The sequence below is a fragment of the Limulus polyphemus genome, unplaced genomic scaffold (genome assembly GCF_000517525.1).
Source record: "Limulus polyphemus unplaced genomic scaffold, Limulus_polyphemus-2.1.2 Scaffold1712, whole genome shotgun sequence".
Taxonomy (NCBI): Eukaryota; Metazoa; Arthropoda; class Merostomata; order Xiphosura; family Limulidae; genus Limulus; species Limulus polyphemus.
The window spans coordinates 44,075-64,668 of record NW_013667322.1 but is presented as its reverse complement, the minus strand read 5'-3'; the positions used below and the strand labels follow the sequence as shown (position 1 = coordinate 64,668).

At 32.9% G+C, this 20,594-nt stretch overlaps 1 protein-coding gene across 8 annotated transcripts in view; it reads right to left on the bottom strand.

Moving 5' to 3' along the window:
* Positions 1-6: 6 nt before the first annotated feature.
* The window catches only part of LOC106464662 (organic solute transporter subunit alpha-like), a 35,303-nt gene continuing 14,715 nt past the window's right edge, over positions 7-20,594 (bottom strand). For 7 of the 8 annotated variants that reach the window (XM_022392408.1, XM_022392411.1, XM_022392406.1 and 4 more), the window contains 5 exons: positions 16,314-16,387; positions 15,903-16,061; positions 13,813-13,924; positions 12,134-12,389; positions 7-4,152 (listed from right to left, as the gene is read on the bottom strand). In XM_022392408.1, coding sequence (XP_022248116.1) covers positions 3,998-4,152; positions 12,134-12,389; positions 13,813-13,924; positions 15,903-16,061; positions 16,314-16,387 — 756 coding nt within the window. In that variant the 3' untranslated portion in view covers positions 7-3,997. The remainder of the gene's footprint in view (positions 4,153-12,133; positions 12,390-13,812; positions 13,925-15,902; positions 16,062-16,313; positions 16,388-20,594) is intronic. The other variant, XM_022392412.1, reaches the window with a different exon arrangement.

Genomic DNA, 20,594 nt, shown 5'->3' with positions numbered 1-20,594 from the left:
AATAAATTATAGTTATTATTCTAATATATCTTAATAAATTGAATGAAATGTATTTGTATCTGTTAATTGCAACATGATAATTAGATTGTCATCTCACTAACATGGTAAACCAGTTCACTATATCAGGTGCTCAGTTGGAATGAATTTAATTTTGGTCATCTCACATTAGGAAAAATGTTGAGTTGGAAAACTCAGACACAACTACAGTAAAGAAAGTGTTATTTTTCAAACAGATTGTCCCCCAATTAATTTCCATGCTGGGTCACTTCAGATGATGACCATAAAGCCAAGGGCTGGGCCAGGTTGATATTGCAGTGGAATACATCATTGTTTACTCTTGATAATTACAGTAGTTAACAATGCAGTGTTTGATAATAATGGAGGCCATGAATCAGACTTTTGAGGGCCCAACGTGGCCCATGAGCTATCTATTGGAGACCTCTGGCCTACTAAATAGCTGGGCTTCTGATGCTTTTGAAGGTTGTAACATTAAAGGAATTTAAAAGGAGATTAGAGGAGAATATTGGAGATCAGGATTGGATATAAGAATAGGGGTTTCTATATACAGTTTGAATTATGGTGGTAGTAGGAAATATGAAAGCCTAGCTTAGGCAAATGGTTCTGAGGGATAACAAAGAAGCATTTGCCTAAGCTAGGCTTTCATATTTTGAAATTAGATAATGACTGAAATGTGACTTTCGAATATAACATTAACTCAAAAACATTTGCACTTATAATAAAGCACAAGTTATCAAATTTGAGTCACATCTCTAATATCTCTTAAGAAGTTGAATAGATTGTATTTGTATCAAGTAACTAGATTATGTCATCACACTTATATGTATATAAATATCACAATACCAAATTATATTTATTTATATCTACGTTCAGAAGCACGATATCAAAACTAAATTGCCACCATTATGTACCCTAATGCAGTGAATGAAACATTCATATTTACAATCTGAAAAAGATAATAAAGATGATGTCATGAGCTTAACAATTTAAAGCTTGGTGGCATATATATCTATTTATATATGAAAGAAATGTAAAAATATTTGGATGAAATAAAGTTTAAACTTTTTCATATTTGATATTTTTATCTATTTAAAAATCTAAGAAAATGGGCAAGGTTAGCACTTACAGAAAATTAACTGTTATTGACAGCTGTTTATGCTGTACCCATGAGAACGATGACTTACGATGATTAAATGCAAATAAATCTTTTCCAAGCTCAAACTTAAGTTCTAATCATATACATTAACTGAAGTACTAATATTATATTACTCCACAGAATCCCAAACACTCTTTGCTACATATACTGATTAAAAATATTAAACTTAAATTAGAGAAAAGTTAGTCATAAGTTTTGATACTTAAAAAATTAATCAAAACTTGTTAAACCAAATTCGTTATGGGAAAATTACTAGAATAGTTACAAATTTACTTCAATAGCATCATGAAAATAGTACCAACAGGCTTTTTTAGGGTGCAAGCTTTTCTACTGAGTTACATACAAATGTTCTCTCATATCTAGCTTATATAAAACTCATACATAGGCTTTGATATCCTACTAAACAACCATCTTAGAACAACATAAATGACCATGACCAGTCCAACTAATTTACCACAAAGCTAACAAAAATATAAGATGAGGTGGTCTCTGAAACAACAATATTGTAATTTTTAGCAGAGTACCATCGATACTGATCCTTATAAATAATGAAGATTAAACAGCTTATTTGGTTTTCTCAATTTATATGATTAAACTGCCATGGTTTTAAAATAATACTACAATATGACAAACCCTGTTGCGATTTGTTTGTGTATCAATCTCAAGTTCTCACAGCCTGTTGACACTTCTGTTAGTTGTTTTGTTATTTATTCATATTAATTTTTGGTACTTGGATTAACTGAGTAACAAAAGTCACATGAAAATAACTCTTCAGCACTATTCTCATGATGCTTTGAAAATAAAATCATCCTTCAATTTGTTCACATAAGCTACAAAATAACTTCAGTAAGTCTATTGCACAAGGGTTTTAAAAGGTTATAAATTATTTGTCCTTAAAATGTACTATACACAATGCTAGTTTAGAGAATTAGAGTTCTAACTTAACATAATAAAACTACACAGCCCAAACATAGTAATAAATTAATGATATTAGATAAATACACAAGTAAAACTTGTATCCATATAAACTTCTTGTTGTTACACAATAGTCAATCTAAACTAAGTTAATGATATGTTTCTGTATGAGTGGTCACTTCCAAGAATTTAAAGACTAAATAGTTTCTGTTGCAAAATCAAAAACTAGGATAACTTGATTAGAAGAACTAAGGAAATACAAAAGATCATATTCATATACATGATCTTTTCATGGCTTAGTACTTAAAAAGTAAACGTCTACATATTTATCCCTCATCAGCACACCTTTGAAAAGTTACATTGTGGAACACCTGGGGCCAAACCAGACCCTAGCACTAAATTACCATGATAGTAAGCTCTGGATTGAAATTCCAAAAACCAATTGCATTACAACTTTTATTAGAGTTAGCATGCAATGTGAACAACATAAAAATATATGTATTCTAGAGGAAATACGTTGACAAATCAAGAAATTACAAAATTACATTGTTCATCAGTATACAAGTAAGTAGAATCAAACCATTCCTTATACAAACAATGTATCAAAAAAATGCCAAAGTTTTATTATACTCCTGTATTCAAATCATTATCCACCAATATATATAAGACTACCACAATACTGCAAAATTCAACTAATAAAAAAACTGAAAGTATATGTTGTGATGTCACCTTGGATCTCAACACAAATGTATTCTTATAGGAGGCTATGGATTGAAAATCCAATAAGCAGGTCATTTACAACAATTATCAAACAAGGTTTCTATAAAATAGGCATCATAAGCAGTCATCATAGAGAACACTTGTTGGGGAATGAGATGTACATACACGTTTACTACAATGATATTATAAGACGAGATGATACTGTACTATTTTGATGAATTATCCACTAAAACAGCCTATATGGTAAAGTACACGCTTAGAAATTTGTTTCTTATGCTATAGGGCAAACTGCATATATAGTGATGGTCAATGATAATATGAGGTCCGCATGGACCCCACATAAATATTAGATTGTAGCTATGTACTCCATATGCCTGTTTTGAAAACAATAGTGTCATATTGATCCAGGGTTCATGCTTGACAATTACATAAATTTATGTAAATTTCTAATGATTATGTAAAAAGATACACAACCAAGAAAGCCATTGGGGTTCACGTGGACCCTAGGTGTGCTGACGTGGGTTAAAAAATTAAAAACAACTACTGAGAAAGACTAGTAACAACAAATATCTTAAAAAAAACATAGCATGAATTTGAAATTTGTCATTAAACCATACATTTGTAAACTTATTAGGTTGATTTCTGATTGTAATGGTTAAAAACATTTCTTATGACTTTATTGTAAATATAACTATAATTTTTATATTACACAGAGTTCTAACTTTAATGCAAAATCAAATACCCTTCTTTTCTATACTGATTATTCAATGGTGACTTTCTTTCCTGAACATGAAAACTGAATGCACTCAAATATTTCTTTAATCAAACAGAAATATAAAAAACAAAGAATGCTGTAATGGAAAAAGAAACATGTGGTCAGTGTTTCGTCCAGGACTAAATGCAGGTTGTTTGGCCACAACAGTGACAAGATATTTTCTTTTCCCTTACATGATTTTAATCATTTTTTTTAATATACATATTTGATCATGCTGTAGTTAAAACATAAGTAATTAGCTAAAGAGATTCAACATTTGATACCAGCTTTTCACACTGTTTTAGAATGTTATGTTTATAATTAAAATGTTACTTGTCTTGCTAAGGCAAAGTTTTTCAAAAAATACAAAGGATATATATATATATATATATAAAACCTAGATAATGCCGGTCGACTCCTTTTCCATTTAATACTTAACTGGTCAAATCCACTATCTGAGACCCAGGTGAGTTGCTGTTGGCTAAGGGTACCACTAGATGTATCATGTATGGGGGAGGATGGAGAAAAACTACATGTGCTATCAGAGCTAATATGAAAACTTCTGTTATGATAACAGCAGAACTTATATCTAAAGAAAACAAAAAAGACAAAACTTACTATCAGTTCAATATGCAATATAGCACACAAACTTCAGAAAAAAAGCAAACATTATTTGTTTAATATGTACAGCTTACTGCACAATCTGAACATAAAAATTACAAGAAGGATTAATAAAAGTGTACCTTCTAGAGTAAAATCTCCAAACATTTTAGTATTTATACGATGCATAAAATTGACTATGCATACTTCTGGACACAAATTAATAAATTAAAGTATGTACAGCCTACAGGATACTCTGCATATAAAGTGTACCGAGTCAAACTTGCATTGAAATCTTTACAGTCTGAATGTACAAGTAACGTACCTGCTATGGAGTATAACTTTTCAATAATCAAACACTGAACAAATTTCAAATACACTTAAGTAGTTATTATTAAAGAACAAAAAAATAAATTAATAAAATTACTTTAAACAGCATCTATAGACTTTAGATTAAAATACTCGTTTCTTATGCTTGTGCTTGTTTAGCAGCTGAATGAATACATTTGTTGTCTGTCACTACAGTTTTTATACCAGCATTGTTATATTAAATGAATGTCACTGTTGTTGTTTCTTCAATTAATGGTATGCCTAGGGAATGAACATATTTATTGCATAAGATTTGTTCATTCTGTCACTATTGTGTATTCCACTGTTTGTATTTCAATGGAATAAACATATCTGTAACATTAAATTTGTTCATCTAGACACCAGTAGCAGACTAACAGGAGGTTGAGATGGAGCTGCTGTCCAGGGGCTCCCCCAAGGCAAATGGAGCCCCCAAAAATTTTAGGCTAGGATACTGTATGTAAAAAGAGTGTTGTTGAAAAAGAAAACAATTATTAGAAAGGAAATGAGTTTTTAATTTTTTTTTTAAATTGGGAGTGTTATTTGAAATGTTATCATAGTTAAGAATAAATAATTTTTTCTAGCAAGATTTATGTTGTTAAAATAGAATTAACAATTGAAAAAGTACATATACAAAAAAAAAGGAATTTAATTACAAATATACACGCATCTGTAGACCAAGGCGCATATTTAACCATGAAGTAATGCTTGTTTTGTACAACAAAAATAATATGCATGAGAGGACCCAATATTATTAACTTTCCCAAGCCCCGAGGTGTTTTAATCTGCCAATGCTTGTCACTGTTCGTATGTCAAGGGAATAAACACAATTGTTAGAAAGTTACAATTATGCATTTATTCTATCAGCATACAGTTATACAAGGTTTATCACGCTAGCCGATCCTAATTTTGAGGTGAGAAACTAGAGAGAAGGCAGTTAATCAGCATGGTTAACTTTTGGCAGACTGATTAGTGATTATTAAACCGTCACTCATGTAACACATCCACAGCCTCAAATTAAGGAGCTCTATTTTTTTTTTTGTGGTAATAGGATGTCAATGGAGGAAACTCAGCTCCACGGTTTCACATGCTAACCACTAATAAAGCCAGGCTTGGCCTGTGAATTTTGAAATGTAAGTTGAGAGTACTAAAGTAAATGTTCAATTAAGCTATCAATGAAAAGTATATGGTAAATGAAGAGTTCCAAAGCAGATGTCAGTTGGAAATAAGCACATACACATTTATTTACAAAAAATACACATCTTTATATTTTTACTTTCTTAATTTTTGAAATTAATTTATGTAACAATATCAAATGGTTTACATTAATCTTTCACTATATCACTGTAGTTTAGGTGACTAGTGCTTTGAGTGAAAAAGAAGTTAAATGTTGTCATATTCCTTCCTTTTTTTTAAGTAAAATTATTATATTTCCATGCTCTAAGTGTCTTTTCCTGCCTCTTTTTTTTTAATAGGGGCAAAGAGGTAATTTGGGTAAGATGTCTAAGATGTTTCTTAAATGATTTTTTTGTTGAAGATAGTAGGTAAAAAATATATTGCTCATCAACAGCACCAGCATAAATGTTAACATTTTTGTTACCTGAAAATGTATTTCCAACACACACTCACCTCTTCACACAGTTTAACTATCTTCTTCAGCCCTTCAGTGCATCTGCCAAAGAGATTTGCATGACACTAGCCTCGAGTCAACTCCAGCTTAATTTCATGTAATTTTACATTAATTGCACTACAGCATGATAATGTCATTATGTAACAAAAACTCTCCACCAATAGGAGGGTGAAACACCTCAATGCACAATAACCCCCCCCCCCCTCCCTATATGCTTGCTCTTGTGGAACTTCATTCTCCAAAGAGGCAAGTAAGAAATGTGTGCACTGAAAGTGAGGAAGATGGATGGGAATGTGTGGGGAATGTGTGTAGAGGTATCTATTGGAAATACATAGGAAAGGGAAGAGGCAAAAAAGCCAGAGTTGTGTCACAGGGAAAGATGAAATTGGTAAATGGCCATTTGAGTACTTGCAAACAAGTTATTGGACAGCCAAGATGTTTGGTATGGTTAGGGCTCATTCAGAGTGTACTCAACTTAACTCCGATATCAGCATTGATAAATCAAAATCAGTTGTGGGGTAAGGACATAAGTTATAAGTATCTGTTCTCACCTCCAGTTGTAGAAGGAGGGCTTTTTTTATTATACAGGGTAGCCGAAAAATGCAGCCACATTTCGAACGCTCGTACGACTATAGTAAATGAACCTAAAAGCCAGCAAAGCATCCTTATCTAATATTTCATATAACAAATTAACTGAACATACACTACTGCATCATTTGAGATGCTCATACTGGGCTCCATCAGTATTCAAACAATCATGATATCTACAATGGAGTGCCTGACATGCTGTTGCACAATTTTCAAATCTGATTTAATGGAAAGCATTTGTGATCTGTTGCTTTAATTTGTCAATGTTTTTGGGTTTATATTTATACATCCTCCAATATCATCTGAAATAAAAATAAAACGTTTAGAATCAATATACAGGAGTTGCATAACTTAAAGGATCAATACATTTTTTTGAGGGGGGGCCACCCTGTATATAGTATGCATACTTATACACCTCAACTTGACTGTCAGCCTCTACAGGCCCAATACCAGCTGCAGGAGAAAGGTACGTGAGAGATATGTCACAGGTATGTATGGAACTTACACAAGCTGCAAGCAGAGGGCACATTTGTTATGTAGTAAGAACCAGTATTCAGCGTACTTATCTCAACTATACTGAATAGACAGTGACTGCAGCAGAATGATATGAGATATAAATGTTTATTGGTTTTGAATACTGAGTGCTCACCGTTACTCAACTGAACAGAATTTATAGGATAGACATGTGTGTGTACTCAACTTAACAAAACCAGCTGTGGAGTAAGGACATAAGTTATAAGTATCTGTTTTGACCTCAACTTTACCATGCAGATTCTGGGTAAGTTTACCCTGTATGGCAATACTGGCCACCTAGTGGGGTTCTATGGAATGAATGAGGGGCCCTGAAAAGGAAAGAGTAGATATTTTACTAAAAAAATATGAGACAATGGACCTGAGACAGAAGGTATAGAGATGGTGGAAGAAAGCACTGTATTATGCAGCATTGGTTCATATGTAGTGCATGCCCACTTCAACTCTACTAAACAAGCTCTGGTCACAGGAGGAGGGCACAGTCATTTATTATGTGCTCATCTCAACTCTACTGGTCAGACTCAGACTACAGGAAGAGAGCACATGTAGTATGAGTGATGTATCTAAATTATATGTGGAGTGATCCACACAACACAACAGTGTCACCACTTTTCTTCTCACCACATTGGCACCCCTTTTTCTAGCCCCAGAAGTGTTAGGTCCCAATCTGTGAGAATTCTCCATGATTCACCACCCCAGTGGCTAGGAACTGGTAAGTGGCAAGTGTCTCCTATACTCCATTCAACAAGGAGTGTGAGAGGGGGACCTGGAGAAGGTGCCTGGATCCCAATTGGTTCCTCAGTCCAAAATGGTCTTTCACTGGAGATAGTGCAACAAGTGACCTCAAAAACCCTATTTTTAAAAGTCAGCAAGTCCAAATCAGAGATGTGGACAGAAAAACCTCTCTGGTACTGGCTTTTTCTATGATAGTCCATGGAATAGGTGCAGTCTGGATTGGACAATTGAGTAAATATATATATATATATACGCACACACACAGATTCAATGAAGATTCTGGGTAAGTATACCCTGTAAGGCAATACTAGCCACCTAGTGGGGTCCTATGGAATGAATGAGGGGCACTGAAAAGGAAACAGTAGATATTCTACTACAAAAATTGTGAAGCAATGGACCTGAGACAGAAGATATAGAGAAGGAGATGAGTGTGTAGAGAGTCCACATGCCTTCCTGGAGAAGCTCAACCATGAACTGACAAGAAAAGATGGAAGAGAATGAAAACTGTGATGAACAGAATGCAAGCATCCACATCCCGAGACAATCATGCCAACAGAGCAGTCAACAAGGTCTCAGTCATGAAAGAGAGCAGGGCAAAGAGAAGGAAGGAGAAGAATGGAGATGCGAGGTCATCAGAAAAAACACCTCTTGGTACAGGGAAAGAAGAAAGGCCATGGATGGGGCTGCCTGACAACTAGGAAAGGCTAAGACCAAGAATCCATCAATGAACAGTCAGGTATGAAAGAAATTGCACAGAATTACCTTCAGAAGGAAATGGATGATGAAAGGACCAATGACAAAAGACCTGCTACAGATGGTAAGTGACATATATAGTGGAAGGATGACAAGAATGTAATGAGAATAATGTCACATTAGTGGAAAATCTGGCCCAATGGGCAACAGATTAGGCATATTCCATATTTGAGGGCAAAGAAAGGATAATCCTCTATGATGAAGGAAAATACGATAATGTGAAGCAGGAGAGAGAGTACATAATGGGGAGCAGATGGGGGCTGACTATCAAGTGGATCAAGGCTAAGACAGTCTGAGAGGCATAAACAAAAGGGTCCAAGATGGATAGTAGTTTATAAATATGAGGTCCAGAAGGAGGAGATGAATAGGAGAGTATGTATAGAGAAATCAATAAGAAAAGGCCTGGTTGAGAAAAATTACACTCAGAGCCAAAGGATGAGGATTAGAAGACCGTAAGAGAGGAAGCCTAGAATTGATAAGGGTGGCAAAGGCATCCAAGAGGGACATATCTAACAAAGAGCAAACCCCATGGAACATCTAAGGGTGTGGAAGCTACACTAATGACAGAATAACTACTGGCTGAGAAAGACAGACTGCCAACAAGATGGAAACTCCCAGAAAATGACATGAATGAGCACTGAAGTGTAGAGTTAGAGCCTGAAAACAAAAAGGCCCTGGAAGAGGAGCCACAAGGACGGTTGGAGCATGAAAAGGCTGTGCAAAATATTTAGAGGAACATGATCAAGTAAACCCCCAGTAGAAGGAGGAGTGGGTACATGTACGAAAAGAAAGTCAAGCACATTGATGAGGAGTGGACTCTAGTACAGCATCCAAACGTACCTCAATCAGAGAGAGAGAAGCATCAACGATGGGGAGATCTGGTTTGAGAGTTGATAAGAGAATGATGTATAGTAAGATGGGCAGTTCAGTCACTGTGATAATTCCCAGAGGATAGGTTCAGAAAAGAGGTCAAAGGACCCCAAGAAAGAGAATCCTGGTCAACAAGGTCCACTGTAGAAGCCACATGAGTGTATGCCCCAAAGGAAAGAGAAGTTCTAGAGAACTCAGAGTCTCGAAAAAGGAAAAAAACTCTCATGCATGGAGAGAACAAGAAGTGGAAACCTAGTGACCAGACATGTTATAATTTGCAGGCAAAGAAGATAGGCTGAACTTGATTGAAACGAGAAAAAGGAAATGCCCCAAAGTATCCAATATTGAGTGAGTATGACAAAGGGCTTAGATCCCAAGAAAAGTCTCCCTCCAAAGTTGGGGCAGCTACTATAAAAAGAGGGAGGTAGGAGAAGTAGAAACATCCAAAAATGGGTCAGCAAGTATAAACAGACAAAGAATAGGAATGCCAGCCATAGACTGTGAATGTGGCAAGCAAAGTCCCTTAGAATATCAATGAATACAAGAGGAGCCAAAGCTAAGACAAAGGAAAAAGCAAGTAATGAGAAGACACAAAAAAGATGAACAAGACAGAGAAAACAAAGAGAGAATGGGCCAAGAAGAAAGTATAGGAAGGTGTTCGACACACTGACCATGTATAACTGCAGAACAAGTGAAAAGACCACAGATGGGGGTTGGAGGTAGGAGAAAGGGAAATGGGAAGAAAGATGAAGATAAGAAAAGTAGGAAAGAGACTAAGGTGGAGAAATGGAAAATGACTGTCAGCAGAAATTTAAACCAACAGCAGGAGAAGAAAAAGTTACCCACACAACTGTACACCCAAAATGCCTCATCCCCCTCACATTTTTGTTCAGTTTTGTCTACTTTCTTTCCCAATTCCCTATCATTGGTATCTCTCTGACCAGCTTGGGGATCAGGCCTCGTACATTCTATTTCACTTTCTAGTTTCCTATCTTCACAGTTCTCATTTTTTTTCTCTATACCCTTCTGTGTTCGCTCTCCTACTTCCACCCTTTATCTGTGGCACTTCTTTGTGCTTCTGATGTCTTTTGTGGACATTTGTTGCCTTTTCTGTTTGGCTTGTTCCACTTCTTCTGCTCTATCTCTCTGTACTTTGTTGCCTTGTTGTTGGAACTCATTTGATAGGGTTCCATTTGTCTTTACTGTGTCCCTTTCTTCTTCTCGTACTTATTATTCATCTGGCTCCTTTTCTTTGCCCAGATGTCTTCAGTAGGGTTCTTTTCCCACATGGTGACCTGATTTGATATTATATGACTTCCGTCCTCATTCTATTATCATGTTTTTTTCTTCTTTCTCAAACTTTTCCTTTACTTATATTCTTCATCTAGATTAGTCTGCTTTTCACCTTTCCATCCCAGTTTCCAGGCCATCCTATTTTTCTTGTCTTCCCTCTACCAGCAGTCTCATTTGTCACTCTTCTTGCCAGTGACTATCACATCATAAGAAAGGAAACAGTATAAATTATAATAACAAGCAATAAGAAACACAAGATAAACCCAAGAATCATGGGTCAGGAAATGAGAAAATAAAAAATAATAGAGAACACAAGCAAAAGAGAAGGAGAGGAACATACCTGAAAATGAAATTCAGAAACAAATGGAAAGGTTAGGGTCATTTTACGAATGGCAAAGTATTACCCAACTTGCTGAACAATGGTTGCAACAAACCTAACAGTTAATGGGTGTCCAAAAACCACAGAAGAAATAAGGCCTAAGTGTGAACAATGTCCCACACTCAGAACTAAGTACAAATCACTATCATTTGAGAAGTCATGATAAAAAATTAAAGCTAAAGAAAATGAAAATGAAAGCTTAATTAACAATGTAAATCTCAATAAATGGAATACAGATAAGAAATCTTACAACATCTGATCAATATAGTGCCAAAGAGAAGAATGATGTTTCATGAGAGCAAGCACATAGAGGAAGTTATTGCACATGGGGATGTGTCACCCTTCTATTGGTGGCAGACTTTTGTCACATCATGAAATTATCATGCAGTAGCACAATTCACATGAAATTAGATGGGATTTGCCTCAAAGCTATGGCATGCTTTGGCAGATACGCTGTAGGGCTGAAGAAGATAGCTAAGCTGTGTATTGAGGTGAGTTATCATCTAGTGCTTTTATCTATATCCTCTTTATTGCAGGTTTCACAAAACAAGTTAATAGTTATTCTATACCTACAGCCTACTTTACACAAATGTCAGGAGCAAACTTCAGTGATACATGTTTCTATACAATATATATATATATATATATTGTTTTACAATAAAAGATTTAGGGCAAGTTATTGACATTCCAAACTATAAAGTTTACTGCATGATCTTTAAAAGAGACAAGGCAGCACAGAACACCTATAGTCTATCACTGTCTGAAAAATGGTTTTACATAAAATTATAGCCCATAGATTGGGAATAATAAGAAGAAGAATGATAATGTTAACTTGATACCTACAATGCCCAGTGATGGCAGAAGAGATTGGATAAAAACATGGAAATGCTCCTGCTTGTCCAACTACATCAAAAATGATGAGCTGAATACGAATAAGTATGAAACTGGCTTGCAGTACGGTAAACTTGTGAATAATTTTGAAATCTTTCATTGGGGCAGCAGCTGTCCTACTGAAAACCATCAAGCCATACACACCAAACATTATAGACACAGAACTGATGGTAGAGATGTACAGTGCTGCATTATATGGAGACAGGTTCTTGAAAAAAAAAAGAAACATTTCATAATAGATTTGCTGTTAGTTTATATATACTGAACAGTTGCAAGAAATACAAACAAGTAGAAGATGATTAAAGTATAAAAGAATTAATTAACCCTTTATCATCTCCACCAATATATTTACACATGCTAGACATCATCATTGCTATATACGTACCATTTAAATGCTTCGTACCTGCTTTGTTGTGGTCAAACTGTTGCTATGATAATAGAAAAACCCTTCATGGATAATAAGGGGTTAATATGGATTTCATATCATTGCCACAAATATAAGTAGGTATGATGGAAATAGATTTTTTTTATAAAAACTTTTTTTGTCCCCATATGGATATGACGATTGTATAAGCAGTAACAAGTAACTGTAATCATTATTTAATTATGTTTTCATCACTTGCACTTTTCATCTATTATTATCACTTATTTCTACAAGCAACTTGTTTAAGGTAAGAGAAATATCAAAGGATAAGTAAAACACATTTAATCACAATTATTGTTATTATGACAACACAAACATTAAAAAAAATGTTAATTGCAAAAAACATAGTGATATTATGTACTACAATTTCATAATCAGCATAATAGTATTTCTAAGATTCACCTTTCAAAAAATAAACATACAGCCCACCAAAATCTTATGGTTTCCAATTACTAACAACATATTATTAAATTCTGTAGTTCAAAAACTGGTTTACATGTATGCTTATGAAACTGATAAAACTAGAACTTTTTTACAATTCTTACCTTTAGAATAATGATAGTTAAGTAAACTTAAGTTTCTGCTGATTTTGTTTGTTAGATAAATGAAATACTTGGATAAGCTTTTCTTTATATCTGTTTAATAAACATTAAGTCATCCTCTAGGCAGCTAGAGTATTATGGGAGAATATCATACTTTACAAGAGCATTTTTTCCAAATATTTCCATTTTGATATTCTTGTGAAGAAAAGAATAATAGATCATTTTATGAAAATTATTTCTGCATAAACTATTCTTAAAGCAATACAAATCTAAAATCATAAATAATATTCAACATTAAACTGGTACACAATTAAAAACATTTTATTTAGGCCTATCTATGGCCTTCAAAAAGTAGACGACTCTACATGTTTCGACGTTACAACGTCATCCTCATCTGTTTGATGACAGTTTATACATAGTTAATGATGGTCTGCAGTACTCATTGGTTCTGATTAATTGGTTATCACGTGCAAGTATTATATTAAAACATAATATAATCATTATACTTAAATACTTGTACTTTATCACATTTAATGAACATTCAAATTCTACTACTTTTTGGGAAGTAGCTGAGAAGCTCTTGTCAGCTTATATATGCTAGGTATAAAAAAATTATGATGCAAATGAAGTTTTATAAGATGAAAACAATTACCATAGAAACTTACATATCCTTGAGTGATGAAACCATATTCTATTCCAATGCACTTCATAACTGTTAGCAACAGAGGCATAACAGCAAATTGGTAAATGGCAAGTTTTACAAAATAAAATTTTCTCCTGAAAAGAAGATAACAAATAATCAGGTAGTTGAAATGAGTAGTACATGTTTGAAATCAAGTTTTAGTTAACTCTGCAATTGACATAAAACAATTTTACACTCAACTTGTTTATTAAATTCATAAAACAGAATAACAAAAGGTACAAGAATAAGTCAGTTTTTAAAAAATAACAAAGATTGTACATCACTTTCATCAACTATTTCTAAGCATCTTCATGAAATACACTATTAACATTGTGTGAAAGACTCTTAATTACTAACAAAGCAAAACCAAAGTATACAACTGCAAAACTTTTAACTATGAAGCTTATATTATAAAAAATGAAACACATTCATATCCACAAGCTATCACAATGTAATAAAATTTGTTGAAATAAGCTTCAATTTTAGAAGTAGATGTAATATGAAAAATATTTTAATTTCACCTCATATAAGAATCTCAAGATTTGTGTAGAACAAATGTATTAGATTGTCAAGAAATTAATGTCACTTTTTTTAGATGAAAAAACCCAAACAACTTACATATCAAAACAAAACATTTATTAAATGAAATAGTTTCCATTCTTATCAATGATGCTTTTCCATTTTACAATCAGGTTGTTAATGCCCTGATTAAAGAAATTACTTGGCTTTGAAGCAAAAAACATGTCAATGTCCTCTTTAACACTTCCACATTTCCATACGTTTTCCCATTAAGATAGTGTTGCAGCGAACGAAAAAGATGGTAATCTGATGGTGCCATATCTGAAGAATCTGGTGGGTGGGGGAGAAATTTCCAACCCAACTCCATAATCTTGTGTTGTGTCAAACATGCCACATGTGGACATGCATTTCCATGGAGAAGAACACCTTACCGATTGATGAATGAAGGGCTTGATTTAAACATTCCAGTTGCTGACTATAGATCTCTGCATTGAAAGTTCGTTCTGAATTGAGGAGTTCGAAATGAATTACTCCTTTGATGTCCCACTGAATGCAAAACATCACTTTCTGTGGATGGAGTCCAGGTTTTGGGGTCGAAAATGGTTTTTGCCTAGGACTGAGCCACTGTTTTTAGCATTTAATATTCGCATAGAGAATCTATTTTTTTTATCATTGATGACAATTCTGTCCAAAAATGGTTCACGCACATTACGCACCAGAAAAGACGAAGCAACATTCACACGTTGGAAACGATGATCATCGGAGAGTTCGTGAGGTACCCAAACACCTTCTTTATGGAATTTTCCCATATTCCTTAGATGTTTACATATTGTTTCATGAGAAACATGCAATTTCAGGGCCATTTCCCAAAATGCAATATTAATTTCTTGACAACCTAATCTATCTTTCTTATTTTTCTAATTATTTAATTGGAAATATACAAGTTTTAATTGTAATTTATGTCTTTTAAATTAGTGACATTGGTTTGTAGCGATTAGCTTTTTGTAAATCACTTTTTAAATCAACCTGGTATTAACTCAAAAACAATTTAATAAAAACATTATTCTTTAAAGCAGTGATGTGTGTTATTTGTGTTCATATTAAATGTGTTATGTTGGAAGGAAACTTGTGAAACACTGCCATTATATTGTAGTGGTACAAGCATTTCCCACAGGAATAATACACAAAACATGTACATTAATGAATGTGTGTATGAACGATCAAGCCATAATAATGAATACAAAAACATCAATTCCTCATGCACAGAATGACATGAATTGATTCATCTATTTATTCTGCTTGCTTTTATAAGCATTTAAATTATGAAGCTGGTAAAAGCCAAGTCTTATAAAGGTTTAGGACAGCATTTGTAAAAAGCACTATAAACTTGTATCAAATTTAAAATGGATGACCAATTAAGCTGTTTAAAGTACGTTGGTTTACTTATACAATATTATTATTGGCTGTTCAATATATTTAACAATATTCTAATGTAATAAATTAAAGAATAAACCATTCATATACAAACAATATTAAAATTTTAGATAATTCCACCTTGTTAATGGAACTTTGGGACAACAGAAACACAGGCAACATAATGGAGGGCCTTGTAACACCATCTCTCTTCCATACAGCTTTCGTAACATATTTTTATCACCATCACCGTAGGCGATTACAAGCCTGAAGTACATCAAAAGAGAGGCATGGAGGTAACTGAAACATATAGCATGATATTTATTAACATACTATGAAAAAATAACTACATGTTATTTGAGTAATCTGGCCTTCCTAATACAGAAATTAAATGATTGTCACATTTCATATTACTTACATATTCATACATACAATAAATGTATAGAAATAACAAAAACCATGTTGAATTACAATTATGTCTTATACTGAAATTTTAAGGCCCATTGTGCATCTCCTTACAAATTTTAAAGACAATTTAAAAAGTACACTCACAGGAGTATTAAAGACTTTGAAACTTCTGCTAATCTGGGAAAAATCATAGAAACGAAGAACCCACCCGCAGCAAACTGGAAGAAACAAAAAAAAAGATCATTAAAAAAATAAGATCAAAATATTTGTTTGCTTAGTGAATTTCACACAAAGTTACATGAAGTCCATTTACACTCACCGTCCCTTATTTAGAAGTGGTAGACTAGAGGGAAGGGAACTAGTCAACAGTATCTACCACCAACCCAAGGGGTACTCTAATCGAATAGTGGAATTTGACTATCACTCTTATAATGCACCCACTAAGAAAGGGCAAGCAAGTTCAGTGATCAGATTTCAGCGTGTGACCAACAGAGTGTGAGTCGAGTGCCCTAACCACCAGGCCAAAGACCAAAATAAGTGTGAAATTTTTTCTTACAGAATATTATTATACATGAAACATCATAAGCTAAAATACTACATAGAATTAAATTAAGTCTAAACTCACAAATATGCTTTATAATTTTATAGACAAGAATGTTGATATCCATCCTAAATAAACCAATTTCTTGTTTTCCTTTCAAAAATAATATTTAATAACCTCAGAAAGTTTGTATTGATCCTTGAATATAAAGTAAATCAAATTCAGAATAAAAATATTTACATATGTATTTATGTTTTTCCCTTAAAACACGAAATATTAGTGGAATCGTAATATCGATAGAAAATTTTCAAATATAAACACACACAAATATTTTATATGAATAATATTATTTGACTCTGATTATTTTACAAGCTTAAAATTCAAAACTGATAAAAGATCTCTAAATTCACTATAGCCACAAACTAAATGTGTTAAACAACTGGCATCATATTCCAAACATATCTTGTTATAGTACAGAATTCTATAGATTCAATGAAGCTAAGCCAATTATTACAGATATTGTTTTCTCAACACTGATCTAAGATACAAAGAACTTTTCATTGATATTTTACTAGTGTAATTATAAATGATTAAAAAAATGACTGACACAACTAATTCTCTCGATATAAGAAGTTCAGGAAAGAAGTTCATTGTAAATTGAATTATTCTATCCAACTACTTCTGAATGAAACTTTATATGACAGATAACACATGTTAAACTGAAACCTTCTGAGACAATTATGAATGATAAGTTGTTTTAAGACAGATTAAGGTGAAGGATAATGACCCATTCTGAATGTTGGCACATACTTCATTCAACTATGTTAGTTTAGATGCAAGTTATAAAACTACAATGACAAGCCACTTCATTAGAACATTCACTTAATAGTGAGTTGGCCATTCTTTTCTCCATTACTGCATTGAATAGATTCCATTAGATACCAAATAATGTCCAGTTTGATAATTTATTTGTAAGATAAAAAAAAAGTCAGCAACTAATTTACAAATATTGGCAGAGTATTATGGTATCAAATGTGGCAATAATATTCATTCATACACAATTGGATTAACATATGCAAGATGATTCTAATAAAGTGATCTGTCAGTTTACTATTTCAAATTAGATCGGTGTAAGTTTTAAAAGATCTTTAGAGTAATGAAGAGGTTCAATTATGAAACTTGTAAGCTTCCATTGTTGGAAAATTAAAAACTACAAGTTTGTGTAATAATTAACTGAAATAGCTTTGTTTGTTTGTAATTAAGCACAAAGCTACACAATGGGCTATCTGTGCTATGCCCACCATGGGTATTGAAACCCGGATTCTAGCGTTGTAAGTCTGCAGACATACCGCTGTGCCACTGGGGGGCAACTGAAATAGCAGAAGAAGAGTAACGATGTAAGCAAGAGTTAAACACTTTAGTGGAGTAGGGGTATACAGAGTTTCTAATTTCAGTTTTCTTTGGTCTGTAATTCATTTGAGTTATTTATTTTGAACATAAAGAATGTCCTTCATTTTTTAAAGACCTCCTAAGTTAGGACTTGGTCAATAGTTGAAATTACTTTTCAGTACAATTTTATAGCTAGTAGTGCAACATGTTCAACTTAAACACAAACATTAGTTTTTATCAGTATGGGTTAATTTTTTTCTTCTCTCTTTGTTCCTTTCATCCTGTACTATTTTATTTATGCACAGTTACCTGATGCAGCAACTGTGTTTGTACATAAAAATTTTATTTAGTCTATGGGTGGTTTTATATTGATGAGTTTCTTAGAGTTAGAAAGGAAATTGAAGAATTTCAATTCGGTTTATGGTTGTAGTGACAAAAGAAAAAATAACAATGGATTACTTACTGAATGAATTTGATAACAAAGCTATTTTTAAAGAACAAAATAAAGTGGTTCTGAACACAATAAAGACAGCTATACTGGCACAAGTCTTAGGAACATTTCTAAAACACGTGCAAATAATGTACGGGGGACTCTGCATTATGTTGGCTTATGAAAGAAGTTTATCTTTATGGTAATAAGGAAATACAGGTAGAGGAGATTGACTTTAGTGTCCAGAGTGAGATACAGTAACATTTCAATGTTCTGAGTATAAATGAGGAAGCAAATGCTCAAGAACTTTGGAGCTATGTGTCCATAATCTAAAGATGTTATTTTTAATTAACAATTAAACTGGAAATTATAAAGCTGTAAATGATGTTGCCTTTCAGGTTTTCTCTGCAGATATTACTTAATATTGAGGAGGGAGGGAATTCAGTTATCAAGCTTTCTAACTGTTCATAGAAGTTCTTTTCTAGTTGAAAAATAATGGAAAATGTTTAATGAATGATGATGATGGTGACTTTAAAGATAACATCTTGCAATAGATTAGTTCTTAGGACTCAGAACACTGGGAAGGAGAACAATGACTTTTTTCATCTTTTGAATGTATTTAGAAGAAATATTCACACTGAATATTCAGTGCTTAACCTTACCTAAATTCATGGGGTCAGTCCAAAGGATCAAGCCCATATCAGATAATTAATGTTTACTGTAATTCCAAATTCAGTTATTGTATCTTCATGACATTTGGTATACTTCCAGTACACAGAAAAATCAGAATTTTTATTAAAGTATTTATACTAAAGATTTGTCCCTTAATTTACTTTAACCAATCTTACTCAGACTCTGACTAGTCTTAGTGCAAGATGGTTTTATCAAGTTAAGAATAAAAATACTCTTTTTCATCTTACAATTTTTAAATTTCATAACCTATAGAACCTCTTAAATAGATATCAAAAGACTTTGGACTAAAACTATACATTTTATCTATTATTTTCTCTACCGTAACTCCATATGGGATCTGTCCATTTTACCAACCTTGTAACCACCATAAAAAAAAATCTAAACCACTTTATTTTCTAGAATGTCTGCAGATTGTAACAGAAAATTACATTTATTTATCCTAAACAACTTCAGGCTCATAACAGTTTACATCTTTTTTTATTTAATTTTATTGTTTTATTTCTCTTTGAAATCATATCTAACTAATAACCCACATAACAAAGCTATGAACACCCAGCAAGCAAATAGCTCAAGTTATGGTAACACAAAAACACTGAATTATGTAACACACATACAGCTTGCATGCATATCTCACTGAAAATTTTAATTTTTTTTCCATTTATATTTTCTTATTTAACTTAACAAGTTTCTAATTTTTAAATGTTAATTTCATTCATAATGATATATAAAAATTGGATAAAAAAAAGAAATTTAGTATTTAAGTTCAGATCTTGTATTTTTTTCCCATTTGAACTCTTGATGAACGTTAGCCCTAATTTTTAGTTGGGTTATTGTTAGTTCTTTAGAGAAATTTCATTTATTTCAAATATTCAATTAAAATTACAAAATAATAACATGCACAAATAATATAATGTCCTATAATTATTACAGTTTAAGTGGCTTTCTAACAAGCTATACATGTGTTAAAATATTTCCCTTACTCAATTGAGTTGAATTTAGCAACAGCAACTTTGAATCTGTACATGCCAAATAATTTAAAAGCTTAGTGAGAACAAGCTAGCCTATTAAGTAATTCAGTAAATTAAGTTATTTTTCTTTCTGTTGGTTATAAAAAATGTGTTAGCAATCATCAGAGAGAATTACTTACATATTTGAAAGACAGTATGTGATAGAAGGGTGTGGCATATGGGCTTTACTTCTGGTTTCTATCTGTAATCAATGATGGCTGGGGCTATAAATTATATTTTGCCTTAGCAGTATTTATGCTATAAGTCTGTAATTTGTATTAAGACTCAGAATCTCAAATGAGGATGGAAAGGATATCTAAAATCAGCAATTTGGAGCAAATATGTCATGTGATATAAAGAAGTGA